This window comes from Mustela erminea, chromosome 11 (genome assembly GCF_009829155.1).
Source record: "Mustela erminea isolate mMusErm1 chromosome 11, mMusErm1.Pri, whole genome shotgun sequence".
Classification (NCBI taxonomy): Eukaryota; Metazoa; Chordata; class Mammalia; order Carnivora; family Mustelidae; genus Mustela; species Mustela erminea.
The window spans coordinates 14,522,315-14,537,315 of NC_045624.1; the positions used below are offsets into that span (position 1 = coordinate 14,522,315).

A 15,001-nucleotide genomic window follows, 5' to 3' on the forward strand; every position below is an offset into this window, starting at 1 on the left:
GACAGGAAAACTTTCCACTCGATTCCAAAATTGTAGAGAGGATTCTCTGACTGGCCTCGTTTGGGTCAGGTGCCCACCGCCAGATCAATCAACTGTGAAGAAGGTGCGGTTACCAGGAACTCGCGATGAGGTAGCTGGAAATGGAGAAGGGAGACAGGACACTGCTCTGGGAAAGGGTAAGGAGGCTGTCGGGAGTCCACGTGATGTCCACGTCATGAAGCCGCGGACCAAAACTGTGGATGATGCTTTGTGGTAAAATCACCACGAATCTTAGTGATGGCTTCCTAGAGAGAGAAAGAAAAAAAAGTGTCACGTATAACAAAAGTAATTCCAGAAATGACAAAAATCCAGACACTTCCATTGCCATAGAAGAAACCAAGAACATCCCCAAAGAACTAACCCTCACTTCAAAAACACAAACAGCCTAGGACCAGCCAGTTTCCCAGGGGAACTCTACCACGCATTTGTAGAACAACAGGTTTGCTGTTACTTAAAGTGGTACAATGTAGAGAACAAGAGAAAAGCTTCCTGCTCCTTCTCAGGACTGGAGCAAAACTGATTCCACATCCTGCAAAGACCCAACCCACAAAAGAAAAAAGCACTGGGGCTCCTGGGTGGCTCAGTGGGTTAAGCCTCTGCCTTTGGCTCAGGTCATGATCTCAGCGTCCTGGGATCGAGCCCCGCATCAGGCTCTGCTCATCAGGGAGCCTGCTTCCTCCTCTCTCTTTCTCTGCCTGCCTCTCAGCCTACTTGTGATCCCTCTGTCAAAAAAAAAAAAAAAAAAAAAAAAAAAAAATAGGGGCGCCTGGGTGGCTCAGTGGGTTAAAGCCTCTGCCTTCGGCTCAGGTCATGATCCCAGGGTCCTGGGATCGAGCCCCGCATCGGGCTCTCTGCTCGGCGGGGAGCCTGCTTTCTCCTCTCTCTGCCTGCCTCTCTGCCTACTTGTGATCTCTGTCAAATAAATAAATAAAATCTTTAACAATAAATAAATAAATAAAATCTCTAAAAAAAAGGAAAGAAAGAAAGAAAAAAAAACCACTAACAATCTAAGCAGGGATACTGTTTTCCATCTCTCAGGATGACACTTGAAACAGAATGGATAATACCAAACTGCACTTCTGTGGAACAGGGAGCTGATCACTTTCACTCATTGCTAGCGGAGACCAGAGTCCCCAAAACGTCCGCGGATGGCAATTCAGCAGCGTCTGTGAGAAAATACTAGTATACACTGTTTTCACCCTCGTGCTTACACTTCTGTGAGTTTATACAAGACCTGTAATATTTTGTATGTATGTTCACCACCCCAACCCTCACTTTGATTCATTAGATAAACATAAATCTTTTTTTTCAACCAACCAACTCCTTTACTTATTAGTGGTAGCCATTTTTCTAGTTTTAAATTAATTAATTTCAGAGTTGACTAGTTTTTTCTTGTGGAGTCCTTATGTTTACTTCAATGTTGCTTCTTCTTTTTTTCTTCTTTTTTAAAGATTTTATGTATTTATTTGACAGACAGAGATCACAAGTAGGCAGAGAGAGTCGGGGGGAAGAAGGATCCCCGCCGGGCAGAAAGACTGATGTGGGGCTCAATCCCAGGACCCTGGGACCCCAAACCAAGTCTAAGGCAGAGGCTCTTTAACCCGATGAGCCACCCAGGTGCCCCCCCCCCCGACTTTTAAAGGATTTTATTTGATTGACACAGAGAAAGAGAGCACAAGCGGGGGGAGCGGCAGGCAGAAGGGGGAGAAACAGGCTCTCCAATGAGCAGGGAGCCAGATGTGAGTCTCCATCCCAGCACCCTGAGATCATGACCTGAGCCAAAACCAAGAGTCTGATGCTAAAATGGCTGAGCCACCCAGGTGCTCCTACTCCTTGATAAGATGCTTAATTAAGTCACTTGTTTTTATTTTTTTTTTCTGTTTATTAATAATAAGGATTCAAGACCTTCACCTGTCCTCTGAGCTTTATCTCTAATGAAAACAGTCTGGAGAGTCTCACCCCAAAATGAAGAGAGGGTTTTTTGTCTAGGTTTTTAATTTGCTATTTGGGTTTTTTTTTTTCCCCCAGTTGGTTGGTTAAATTGTTTTTTCTTTTCCTTTTTGATGTTTAGGTGGCAGGGTTCTTAGTTCTGCGGGTAACTTCTACTTAAAACATTGTGATTTAAAACCTCTGCATTGGTTCTCTTCTCCAGACACGTGCTTACTAACTCCGTGACTTTGGTGCAAGCAACTTCAGCATTCCATGCTGTAGTTTGTAAAATGGAAATGATGATATACATACTTTTTAAAGTTCTCGAAATTACATGAGTTAATATATGTGACGTGACTTGATGGGTAACTGCAACATGGTAAGCCCTTACGTAACTGATGGATGTTATTTGCTTTGTGGCCTAATTTACAGTCAGCTTTACTGAATGTTCTAGGGTTCCCTGAAAAGGAAGTGGTTCTGTTTTCAAGGCATGAGCTATATTAACAATATTCTTTATTAGTTGTGACACATAAGTTACCTATATGCTTTTATTTATTTATTTTTTTAAGATTTTGTTTATTTATTTGACAGAGATCACAAGTGGGCAGAGAGGCAGGCAGAGAGAGAGGAAGGGAAGCAGGCTCCCTGCTGAGCAGAGATCACCACCTGAGCGGAAGGACCTACTGAGCCACCCAGGCCCCCCACCTATATGCTTTTATTCACATTTTTTTCCTTTTCAACTGCTGTGAAATGGAATCTTTTACAACAACTGTCCTTGTAGCTCTTATCATTTTTGTTTGTTTAAAGGTTGATTGATTTAAGCGAGCGAGTGAGTGAGAGAGACAGAGAGAGCATGTGCGTGAACGGTGGAAGGGCAGAGGGGGAGGGAGACAGACTCCCTGCGGAGTGGGGAGTCCGCTCTGGGGCTCAGATGAGGACCCTGAGCTCATGACCTGAGCCGAAACCAAGAATCAGAGGCTTAACTGACTTAAGTCACCCAGAAGCCCCCTTTTTTTTTTTATGCTATTTCTTTCATTGCTTATTCGTAACTGTTATATCTTCATTGAGAAATGGGCCTTTTGTCATTCAAAGTGTATTTGTGTGTTTCTTTGACTTGCTTAATGATTTTGACCTGGATTCAACCCTGTTTGGTTGTGACACCTGCTGTCTATTATTTGCATTTGCCCAATTATGCTATTGCCCATCTTTTTATTATCAATGTTTATGTGTAAACAGCAGCATTAGGTTTTGCTTTGTGATCTAATCTGCCAATCGTTTTCCTATAATAGGTGAGGGCAGCCCATTAACATTTTCCACAAGAGAGGTATGTTTGAGCATAGATCTGACACATTATTTTCTATCATGCTTTCTCCTTTAAGCCTCTTCAAAAATCCCCCTTAAAGTGATCTGTTTGCTTTGTTTAGTGTATGTTACTTCTGATAATTTGGAAGGTTTGTATTTTTATTCTAATAAGCTCATTTTATAATATGCTTAATCCTCAATTTCTTTTTGACATTGTCTCTAATTCCATACTATGACCAAGGACGAAATTTAATATTTTCTCTTTCTCTCTTTTTAAAGATTTTATTTATTTGACAGACAGAGACACAGAGAGTGAGGGAACATATCAGGGGAGTCAGAGAGGAAGAAGCAGGCTTCGCGCCAACCAGAGAGCCTGATCCCAGGACCCTGGGATCACAGCCTGAGCCAAAGGCAGATGCTTAACGACTGAGCCACCCAGGCACCCCTACTCTCTCCCTTTTTTAAGATTTTACTTTTTAAGTAATCACCATGCTGAGCCAGCCAGGTACCCCAGTATTTTCTCTTTGTTCCACTTTATGTTTATTTTAATTTTATTTTTTTAAAAGTCTTGATTTATTTGAGAGAGAGTGAAAGCCAGAGAGATCACAGAGAGAGAGGGAGAAGCAGACTTCCCTACTGAGCAGGGAGCCTGACGGGGGGCTTGATCCCAGGACTCTAGGATCATAGCCTGAGCCAAAGGCAGACGCTTAACCGACTGAGCCACCCAGGCGCCCCTATACTTTGTTTGGTTTGGAACTGTAAACAACACGTAACATTTGATCTATTCCCTTTAATGATGCCTTAAAGATGAAATATCAGTGAATTACCACTACTTTCTACCTTTCTGTCAGAGCGAAGTATTTGGTTACAGCTTTCATGTACATTTCACCAATTTTCTGGTGATATTTTTTGTTTACCATTTGACTTCCTTCCTTCCTTTTCTTTTGTGTTATTTTTCTGTAGACCCTTAGCAGTGTTGTCCATTCATTCGTTTGAATTACTCATCTTTTTTCTTTTTAACAACTTTTTAAAGGATTTTATTTATTTGAGACAGAGAGATAGAGAGCATGAACAGCGGGGAGAGACAAAGGGAGAAGCAGATGCCCCACTGAGCCAGGAGCCCGATGCGGGACTCCATCCCAGAACCTTGGGATCATAACCTGAGCTGCAGGCAGATGCTTAACAACTGAGGTGCCCAATGAGTTACTGGTCTTTGAAGAAGATGCGTTTTCCTGGACTCGCTATTTTGGTGAATATGTATGTATATTCGGGGACCCCAGGGCTATGTGTCCGTCTGGCAGGTATTAAGCACATAACCCGGAGGGTTGATTTACTCTTCTCCTTCATGACCAGCTGTGGCTCAGTTCTCAATGATGTCTTCTCAGCTACACCGTAAAATTACACGGTGTTTCCTGCAAATATGACTCATCTCTGCGATTCTTTGGTTTGCTTGACTTCCCCTGCTTGTTAGATCTAAATTATAGCCTTTTTTTCCCTTTTATCTTTGTGCAATGAGATATGAAGCCAGCTTTTCCTCACACCCGCCCCCACCCCTCCCCATACATGGTCACTTTCTATTCCCTCTCCTCCTAAAACTGTTGGATCTATTTTTTTGTTGGATCGGTGTTCAGTGCTTATAGTTTTATGACCTATAAATGCTTTTTACAGCTGACCCATGAAGTCGGTTATGATTACTTTTCCTTCCCTGCATATTTGAATAATGATTGTCTCATTTGCTTTGTGTTCTATGGAGCTGATCTCCAAACTCTCTTCTCACTATGGTAATAAATGAGGTATTTTTTTTAAAGACTTTATTTATTCATTTGAGAGAGAGACTGACAGAACATACAAGCAGGGGGAGAAGCAGAGAGAGAGAGAGAAACAAGCTCCCTGCTGAGCCAGCCGGGGTGGTGGGGGGTCGGGGGGTGGCGGGCTGATGGGGTGGGTGGGCCTGATGTGGGGCTCGATCCCAGGACCTGGAGATCATGACTTGAGCTGAAGGAGGACACCCAACCATCTGAGCCCCCCGGGCACCCCCTAATCCTGAATGAGTCTTTTTTGGAGCCTCTGACCTGCTCTGGTCTGTACTGGTTGACCTCTGAGACTGTTGCCCAGCATCTTGAAGTATGTCTCCGTCTTTACCCTGGACATTCCCTTCACTGGCTCTTAACCTGGAGTCCTCACTTCTTTACATGCTGTGTCTTCTTGTTTCCTTAGTTGTTTTTTTTCCCCGCATGTGCTTGGTCTAGCACATAATTCAGGAGATAATTTTTGTCTGAAAAGAATGTCTGAAAAGAAATTTGTTCTGCTACATATTTAAATGACAATTTCTAGTTGGAAATAATTTTCCCTCTGAATTCTTAAAGCACTGCAGCTTTGTTTCATAGCTTCCAGAGCTGCTGCTGAGAAGTCCAATGCCATTTATCGATCAGATTTTTTTTTCTAATCGATTGGAGTTTTGACTGTTCGCAACTTGTCTCCACCTCCCCCACCTGCCCCAGCTTTAGTTCTCTTTGTCATCAGCGTTCCTTTAATTTTCCTTTTTAGTTCCTCTGCCAACCTGGAAAGATGCCCAGGTCAAATCCCAGTCTCCGAATAGTGTTTGTGACCTTAGAGAGTAAGCATAAACTTAAATCTTTATTAAAAATAACTTTATTGTACAACACCAAATCATTTCTCTATCTATCTGGTGCTTGTTACATGACTGTATGCATTTGCTAAAACTCATAGAACTGTTAGTTCATATATACATGTATATTTCACGATTTCTCCAATCCTTCCCCCCAAAGGACCTGTGGCCATTTACTCAGGTGACAGGACACTAAGGAATCCCCAGCTCTTTTGAGGACTCTGAGATACAGGGTCCTAGAATGTGCCATGACCCCACTGTTGGAGTGGGGGCCCCAGGTAATAAATACAGTTCTGGCCAAAGGCCAACCCCTCATGGATCCCCAGATCCATCTAGTGGACATTTTCCCTTCATTTAATATATAATTAGGATCCACAGACTTGATAATTAGAGAAACTCCAGTAATCATCTTGTGGTAGTAGAACCTTTAAGGCACTGTGGGGTGTAAAGTATTTTTTGTATCAAATTAGGAGGCGACCCATCTTACTTACTAGGTAATGACACCGTGGTAGTGGGGAGAGAATGCAGTACAGGCCACGTGACTAGACAAAGCATTCATTACAACCATCCCAACTCACAGGAAAACAAAGGTCAAAAAAATCACAACGGAATTGCTTCACCAGAATAAATGAGACCGAGGCTTCAAGCAAAGTCCGGTTCTGAGTAGTTCCTTTGTTAAACAAGCAAGGAAAGCCTTTTACTAATGGCGAGTTAATTAAATTCTGTTGGCTTGCAGCAGCTGATGAAAGTATCCAAAGAAAATAAATTAGCCTTTGGCAAGAGAAGTTGTTCAAAGAGCCGGGATATTGGGAGTAACATTGATACTTGAAAACCGAGGCGAACGATTCAGGTGGTTTCCTGGGCTCTTTGTTCTGAAGTCTTCTTTGTTTCTTCAGCCAGCCAGTCACTCCACCTTTGTTCTGGAAAACTAGTATTTGTAGGGCATAGATTTTTACATAACTTTACTTTTTCACTGTGATTGAAAAAACCCCATAACTTAAAACTTAGCATCTTAATCATGTTTTTTTTTTTTTTTTTAAAGATTTTATTTGACAGAGAGAGATCACAAGCAGGCAGAGAGGCAGGCAGAGAGAGAGGAGGAAGCAGGCTCCCTGCTGAGCAGAGAGCCCGATGTGGGGCTTGATCCCAGGACCCTGAGAAGGCAGCGGCTTAACCCACTGAGCTACCCAGGCGCCACTCTTAATCATGTTTTAATCAATCTTCATATTGTTGTGAAACAGATTTCTAGAACTTCTGCATCTTGGAGGGCTCAAACTATACCCATTAAACCACTTCTCTTTTCCTTTTCTCTTCAGTCCCTGGGGAGCACCATTCTACTTTTTGTTTCTGTGAATTTGATACTTTATTTTTTTTAAAGATTTTATTTATTTATTTGACAGAGAGTTCACAATTAGGCAGAGAGGCAGGCAGAGAGAGGGGGGAAGCAGGCTCCCCGCTGAGCAGAGAGCCCGATGTGGGGCTCGATCCCAGGATCATGACCCGGGCCAAAGGCAAAGGCTTTAACCCACTGAGCCACCCAGGCAACCTGAATTTGACACTTTAGATACTTCATGTCAGTGGGCACATAGAGTGTGGCAGCTCAGTCATGTCCCAACAATTTGTCTTCTTAAATGTTGCAGTGCAAGAAGTTTCACTTGAGGCTCATAAGGCAATATTCTAGAGCAGAGCTCAACAAACCTCTTCTGAAAAGGTCCAGATCATAAATATTTTAGGCTTTGCAGGCCAAGAGGCAAAGTTGAGAATATTATGTAGCTATTTACATGACAAGAGAGAAAACAAATATCCCTAAATTTCTTTATTGAATCCCCTCAGTAAATGTATAAGCTACACTATCCCATCATTCCACTGCTTCTACAGTACCTTGCAATTATTCTTTAGGTCACTGTTACCCACATTTTCACCCCAACACACCCTTGTAATTTCTTCTTCTTCGAGTAGGCGCCACACCCAACATGGCGCTTGAACTCACGACCCTGAGATCAAGAGTTACATGTTCTACCAACTGAGCCAGCCAGGCACTCCAACTTGTAATTTTAAAAACGTGAATAACATGTCTCAGCTCCACCATATTAATAACTACTCCTTGGTGAAAAAAATGGCAAAGGAGAGTATAATTATATGTTTCTAGAGTAAATAAAAAAGAGAAGGGCAAGTGTAATTATTTAATTGTACATAGTAGGAATGACCCGTACATTTCAGGAAGCAATAGGACTCCCTTGAAATTTTTGTGAAGTATGTAGTCATGTCTCAGAGTGCAGAAACCCTAATTAGAATCCCATAAACAGGGGCGCCTGGGTGGCTCAGTGGGTTGAGGGCTCTGCCTTCAGCTCCGGTCATGATCTCAGGGTCCTGGGATCGAGCCCCACATCGGGCTCTCTGCTCAGCAGGGAGCCTGCTTCACCCTCTCTCTGTCTCTGCCTGCCTCTCTGCCTACTTGTAATCTCTGTCTGTCAAATAAATAAAAAATTAAAAAAAAAAAAAGAATCCCATAAACAATCAGAGATCACTGAGAATCCAACTTTTTCTTCCCAATAGGGAGTTCATTCATATAGGTGGACTGTGAGTTTTTTATGTGGTTATATTTCACTCTTTGCTTTAGTCGGTAGGAACCCTAAAGGTGAACTTCTGGCCCATCTCTAGTGATTCTGGTATGCCCTTTTGTGTATGAACTCTAGTCTTGGCTTCTTTTACTCTCAAATGCCTTCTATTTATACTCTGTAGCATGTATTTTGGTAATTTATCACCAACCTTTCCTGGAACACAGTGGGATGTAAGTAACTTACCAAATACATACATGAATACATGAATGGATATACAAAAACTATGATGAATAAAATTAGATGTAGCCATAGTTTAGGCACAGTTTAGGTGCCTCACTCCATATATGGTCTGTGTGTCACCCTGAGAGGGGCAGCCTGAGTGGGGGCCCTGCTACATCTGCTTCTTTCCCCTGCTTTGCCCCAACCACCAAGGTGGTCCCTCCTAGTTGTATATGGCATCCAGATTTTATTTCAAGGAATGGTTTTGTTGCAACAAAAAGCATCAATCAGGCTGTACACTACACACTCAATACACAAGCATCAGCTGGTCATACTCGTCCAGTGACGGTGTGGGGTCTCCACTCTTCACTTAGTCCTGCAGCCCAGGGTTCGGGATCCAGGCATGTCAGTAGGTCTCTACCGTTGCTTCTCTGACGGCATCTCTAAAGAGGCAGAACGCTGCTTGAACACTATCATCAGATACCCACAAACCTCAGAAGTATTTTAGAGGGTGAAGAAGCAGAGATGACCATTTCTCTAAATCAAAATGAGAGAATCCTAAATAGAGGAAGTAGTAGATCACGAATTCATTTTGCCACTAGAAAAGTAGATATAAATACTGTGATCCGGTATGTGCCCGCTTGCTCTCCCCTAAGTGTGCCAAGCCTTAGCGGGGGATAGCGGGTCCTTGGGCTGCCATGTGCTTGGATATATGTTGCACACACTGCATGTGTGCTGGAAGCCGGGGCATCTTGCCAGTTGCAGTGGTTCAGGATCCATTCTGATTGCTGCTCCCCAGTGAGGCAGGAGGTGTCGCTTTATAAGGGACACAAACATTCCATTGCTGCCTTCTTCTTCTTCTTTTTTCTTAAGATTTTATTTATTTATTTTAGAGAGAGCGAGCAAGAGTGAACAGCAGAGGAAGGACAGACTCCGCACTGAGCACAGAGCTTGGTGTGCCCACAACCCCGAGATTATGATCTGAGCCGAAATCGACAGTTGGATGCTTAACGGACTGGCCCGGCCAGGAGCCCCAACCCACTGCCTTATTTTCTCTCAAAGCTTTGTTCCTATTGCCGACAACAAGCACACACTATTGTGTTTAGTTGTATATAGTCCAGTTGGACTGAGTTCCTTAAGTCAGGACTTTCATTATCTATCTCTGCATTAGTGACTCCCAGGATATGCTTGGCACACAATAAAGCAATAATTAGATGAGTCAGAATTACATGAGGTCAGGTCTCACAAGTCCTTTGTTCCACCAGCTACGGTATGCTTGATTATTCAGTGACCAAGTATCAGCGAGCTTTCTTGTGCGAGGTGTCGTACCACGCACTGGCTATAACACTTTTGAAATGAGCTATGACTCAGCAGACAGCCAAACCTAATATGACCCAGCAGGAACCACAGCCTTAGTGGAAAGCTCCTAAAAAAATACCTACTTTCCTCTCTCTTAAGGAGTACCTGTGGAGCCCCAGACTTTATTTTATTTTTTTTTTCCTTCCAGTCTGGGGTCAAGAAAGGGGAGAAGGCACATGACACACCCAGGACCTGCATTCAACGCACTCCACAGGATACCGTAATAAGACCAAATAATAAACTTTAATTTGAGTATATTACAGTACAATATAATAATTCTTTTAAAGTACAAAAATAATTAAAAATGTTTTTCCATTTGCAATTCATCTTTGCTACCAACTATAAATAGTACATGGACGTCTTGAACTGTACACATGACGCTACATTCCTCAGCCTCACCCTCTTCTCTGCCCAGTCATCACGTATCAGTATAAAACCGCCATGCAACACGGCTCTGCAATCTTGAGACTCTGCCGACATGTTTCAGGAGTAGCTATCCTTACTACAGAATTGGATGGTATCCCTCTTAAACTAGTCCTTATGCTTTTTTGGCTCACTTCTACAGATTAAACACTTTCTAAAAATCAGTTTAAAATTCCAGGAATTGCTATGTTTGGAGTATCTGCTTTTCTCAAAAGACTGGGAAATGGCTGGGAGATGCTAGAGTGTTAAATTCAACAAAAGCTCATTTAAAAGTAAATCACCATCAGTAGAAAAGCTTATCAAGTATAGGAGATTTGAAAATAATCGCAATTAACCGGAAGACAAATTTCATTGCCAAAAGCCACAGAGGTGTTCTATCTTTTTCCACTACTATGTTTACTAGTATTTTAATTGAGCGTTAAGTAAGAATCACAAGATAATTCAAAAATTAGAGCAGGTTCTGCCCAGCTCTGATCCACCAAGTACCTTAGATGCCGAGAACCAACTACTGAAAAAGTAGGAACAACATTAATGAGAAAGTAGAAGCTTTGGCATACAAAAAATAATGTAATTTTGTTTTCTAAAATTCAGTTATTCACGCCAGTTTGTTTTGACTTGTGCTCTGAACTGATTAGAACTGGGTCTAAGACAAAAGACAGGAACTGAAAGGACTCCTTGCAAATGTCCAGAAGGTAGAGGCTACCTGCAGTCACTGAGGTCTCCTGAGCCGCCCCTGGCCCTGTCCCTGGCCCCATTCTGTACAGCTCAGCTACAGAGCATGCCGCGGCGTGGGTGCAACAACGGAGCCAATGCTTACGTGAGGTCTCGAAGCTGTCTGTTGTGCTCCAGGAACTAGGACGGACTTTCAGTTCCACGGTGGATAGGGACGGCTCTATACTTGGTACACCTGTAACTCTGCGGACCTTAAACTCATAGGAACAAAATACATGGTGTAGGAACAAAGGTAATCCGGTACAGAAAAACATGTATGTCTATTTTCTGAAAAATCAGTTGTTGAGTCTAAAACTGCTCAGCTGTATAATAGGTATATGTTGCGAGAGCTCCGAAACATGGGGCTGGAACATGCCATGACTTAGGACAGAGTCCGGCCATGAGGACGTTCCTCAAAGAGCTCTGCACAGTTCACGCTTTGTTATCGTTACATTAATAAACAGCCACACTGCATACATATAATCTATGTAGCCCTCCTTTCAAAATTGATTTTTATTCAGCACAATATATGAAAAAAGTCCCTATTTTGTTCCCTAAAATATAATGGAGAAGTGACTAATGCAATTTGTATACTACTTCTTGAATACCTTTCAATGTACCACACAGACTGTTTTCATAGTACTCACCTTTTAAAAAACTCCACTACTCCTGTTACCACTGTAACATGTTATTTATCATCAGAATTACTGCAAGAGTAATCCCCAGAATCCATTATCTATTAACGAGTTTGATAAAGGATCTTACTGGCCCTTTTAGAATCATAACCTTTGCTCTCCCAATTCAAAAATGCATCATGAAATTCTTAATGGAATTCCCCAGTAAAATGGGATAATGTACAGATGGCTAAGATGAAGACGACAGAATGATGGTGACTCTTGAGCATTAAAGGCATTTGTCCTTGCAGCCAGAGGAAAATGCCAGAATGCCAATATTAAAAAAAAAAATTATTCATTCTCCTTAAAGTCAGTTAATTATGTAAGAGTTCTCTGAGTATTTTTGGAAGAAAGGCACCAGACAAGTCCAAAGTCTTATTGCTAGTGGGATCATACAGGAGCCACAGGACAGACCATGGCATTTAGTTCAGCCAGGAGGCTAGTTCTAAGCAAGTCAGTCACTGATCTTGAGGGTCGAGGGGCAAGGAAGGAAATGTCAGAGAGCAGAGCCCTGCATTTCATATCAAACGTGAGGAAAATGCTTTCCATTTACACATCCAAGTGGTGACTGGTTCCCTCAGACTCTGGAGCTATTTTAGACAGGCACTCTGTTTTCTTTGGCCCATTTCTTCATGATCCGGATGATGTACTCCACCTGGGTGTTACCCGTGCTTCTCAGTAAATGGAGCACTTCTCGAAGGGTCTCTCTGAGGAAAAGATTTGAAAGGACAAAGTGTGTCAATACAGCGTGTGAACTAAGAGGAAAAATGAACTCGTACTTGTTCCTCACATACTTCCAGCAGGACGTCTTCGGTGATAGACTATGTCACTACATATTCACAAGCCAGTTATGAACTTCCAAGGCTTCCATTTTTATAGTGGCATAGTAAAACAGGAATTCTTTCTTTCTTTTTTTTTTTTTAAAGATTTTATTTATTTATTTATTTATTTATTTATTTATTTATTTATTTATTTATTTTAGAGAGAGTGAGAGATCACAAGTAGGCAGAGCAGCAGGCAGAGATAGAAAGGGAAGCAGGCTCCCCTCTGAGCAGAGAGCCCGATGCGGGAAGCCTGCTTCTCCCCCATCTCTCTCTGCCTGCATCTCTGCCTACTTGTGATCTCTGTCAAATAAATAAATGAAATCTTAAAAAAAAAAAAGAAAACCAAATTTAGTTTTAAGTATTTTCATTTTTGTTACAAATGGAGCTGTATGCTATTTAATTTTATATAATCTACTGTCTTGGTACTTCCTGGAATATGGGAAGGTGAAAGAAAAAAGAATTATCAACCATACCCACTCCATTCCTAATTCTTTGAAGCCTAAATTAAAAGACATGAAAAAGCCAATAGGTAAAGGAAAGAATAGAAGAGATTGAAAAAGACTTCTATGAAAATGACAATTCATTTGGATCCAAATATAGATATTGCTTTTATATTTGAAAGCCACAGTATGTTCAATGTCCCTAGTACATATGATTAAGAATGACCCGATTTTACAACATGAAAAATTTCTGGAGCAAAAAGGTCATATAGAAATATGAAACATCTTAATCTTCTATTCATCATAAACATCATTATAGCTTTGGGTTTTTAGAGGATGGCATCCAAGAAAGCAATTCTTTTCCTTCACAAACCTGCAAAAGAACAGAGGTAGTGTCTCTTGTCTGATTACTTACTTGGGTTCTCTCCCAGCTAAGATCATCTGGAAAATACCCACACAGGCACCCCTCTTGCCTTCCCAGTATTCAGGGTTGGGATCCAGCCTCTCTAGGACATCAAAAGCTTTGGCTGAATAGTAGAACTGGCCCATCTGATTAAAAGAAAATATTGTGATAATACTTATATTCAAAAGATTGCACAGAATGAAACTAAATGTAAAGATACTGTTAAAAAGAACAGTATAAAAAAGTATATGGTTAGTGATAACATTATCAGTTAGCAAACTAGACAGAACTTCAATTTCTTATTAAAACAAAAAGGAAACTCACAATTTGAGACATGGTTCAATTTACATCAACTTACCTTTATCCATTTTTTTCTACATACAGTCAAATTATGCTATAATCAACACATGTATCATTTCTTCTAATTATAGTATAATCTTGATAAAGTGATAATTGTGATTTGAGCAGGGTATCGTTCCAGTTTCCTTCATACATTCTGTAGATGACTACTATCATTCATTTTATGCTAATCTGATCATGTTCAACCCAAGAGAACATTATTTTCCCTGACCTTGTTCCTAAATTCTCAAAATGCCTAGATGGATACTACTAAACACCAAATCTTCTAAATGTTTGATTCATTTTGACAGACCTCTTTCCCAAATACATGACACATTTCCTTGACCTCATAGTGCATGTCTAATACCACTAAATTCTCTTTAGATGAGTTTTCTTTCCTTCTTTTTTTTTTTTTTTTAAAGATTTTATTTATTTATCAGAGAGAGAGAGAGGGGGAGAGAGCGAGCACAGGCAGACAGAATGGCAGGCAGAGGCAGAGGGAGAAGCAGGCTCCCTGCTGAGCAAGGAGCCCGATGTGGGACTCGATCCCAGGACGCTGGGATCATGACCTGAGCCGAAGGCAGCTGCTTAACCAACTGAGCCACCCAGGCGTCCCTCCTTCTTTCTTTTTTTAAAAAGATTTCATTTATTTATTTGACAGAGATTGAGAGAGCACAAGCAAGGGGAGTGACAGGCAGAGGGAGAGGGAGAAGCAGATTCCCTGCTGAGCAGGGAGCCTGATGCAGGGTTTCTGGGATCACTCTGGGATCACGACCTGAGTCAAAGGCAGATGCTTTATTGACTGAGCCACCCAGGCGCCCCTAGATGAGTTTTGTTGACCATCCATTATAAATGTAGTGTTGCCATTTCGCTGAAGGCTTCAAACTACTGGGCCATCCCTCTTGTTCAGGGTGGCTGACTCACCTCTCCATTCCTGTAAACTGTTGTTCTAAACCTTTGCCAATTTCCTGAAAATCTCTATTGCACTCTTAGCGTTTTTCTGTCTTTCAGGGAAAACACAACTTTCCTCCCTCCAATTCAAGTTATATTTGTATTCTCACTGATCCTTCCCTCATTTCTGCCCATTTCACAGGAAGAAGTGTTCTTATTACTTTTCAAGGTTTCTTCCTATGATCTATTCAAATTACT

General features: G+C 41.6%; 1 protein-coding gene across 3 annotated transcripts in view; it reads right to left on the bottom strand.

Annotated features, from left to right (window-relative positions):
• Positions 1-10,791: 10,791 nt before the first annotated feature.
• TTC26 (tetratricopeptide repeat domain 26) overlaps positions 10,792-15,001 on the bottom strand; it is a 45,490-nt gene continuing 41,280 nt past the window's right edge. For 2 of the 3 annotated variants that reach the window (XM_032305564.1, XM_032305566.1), the window contains 2 exons: positions 13,526-13,659; positions 10,792-12,553 (listed from right to left, as the gene is read on the bottom strand). In XM_032305564.1, coding sequence (XP_032161455.1) covers positions 12,442-12,553; positions 13,526-13,659 — 246 coding nt within the window. In that variant the 3' untranslated portion in view covers positions 10,792-12,441. The remainder of the gene's footprint in view (positions 12,554-13,525; positions 13,660-15,001) is intronic. The other variant, XM_032305565.1, reaches the window with a different exon arrangement.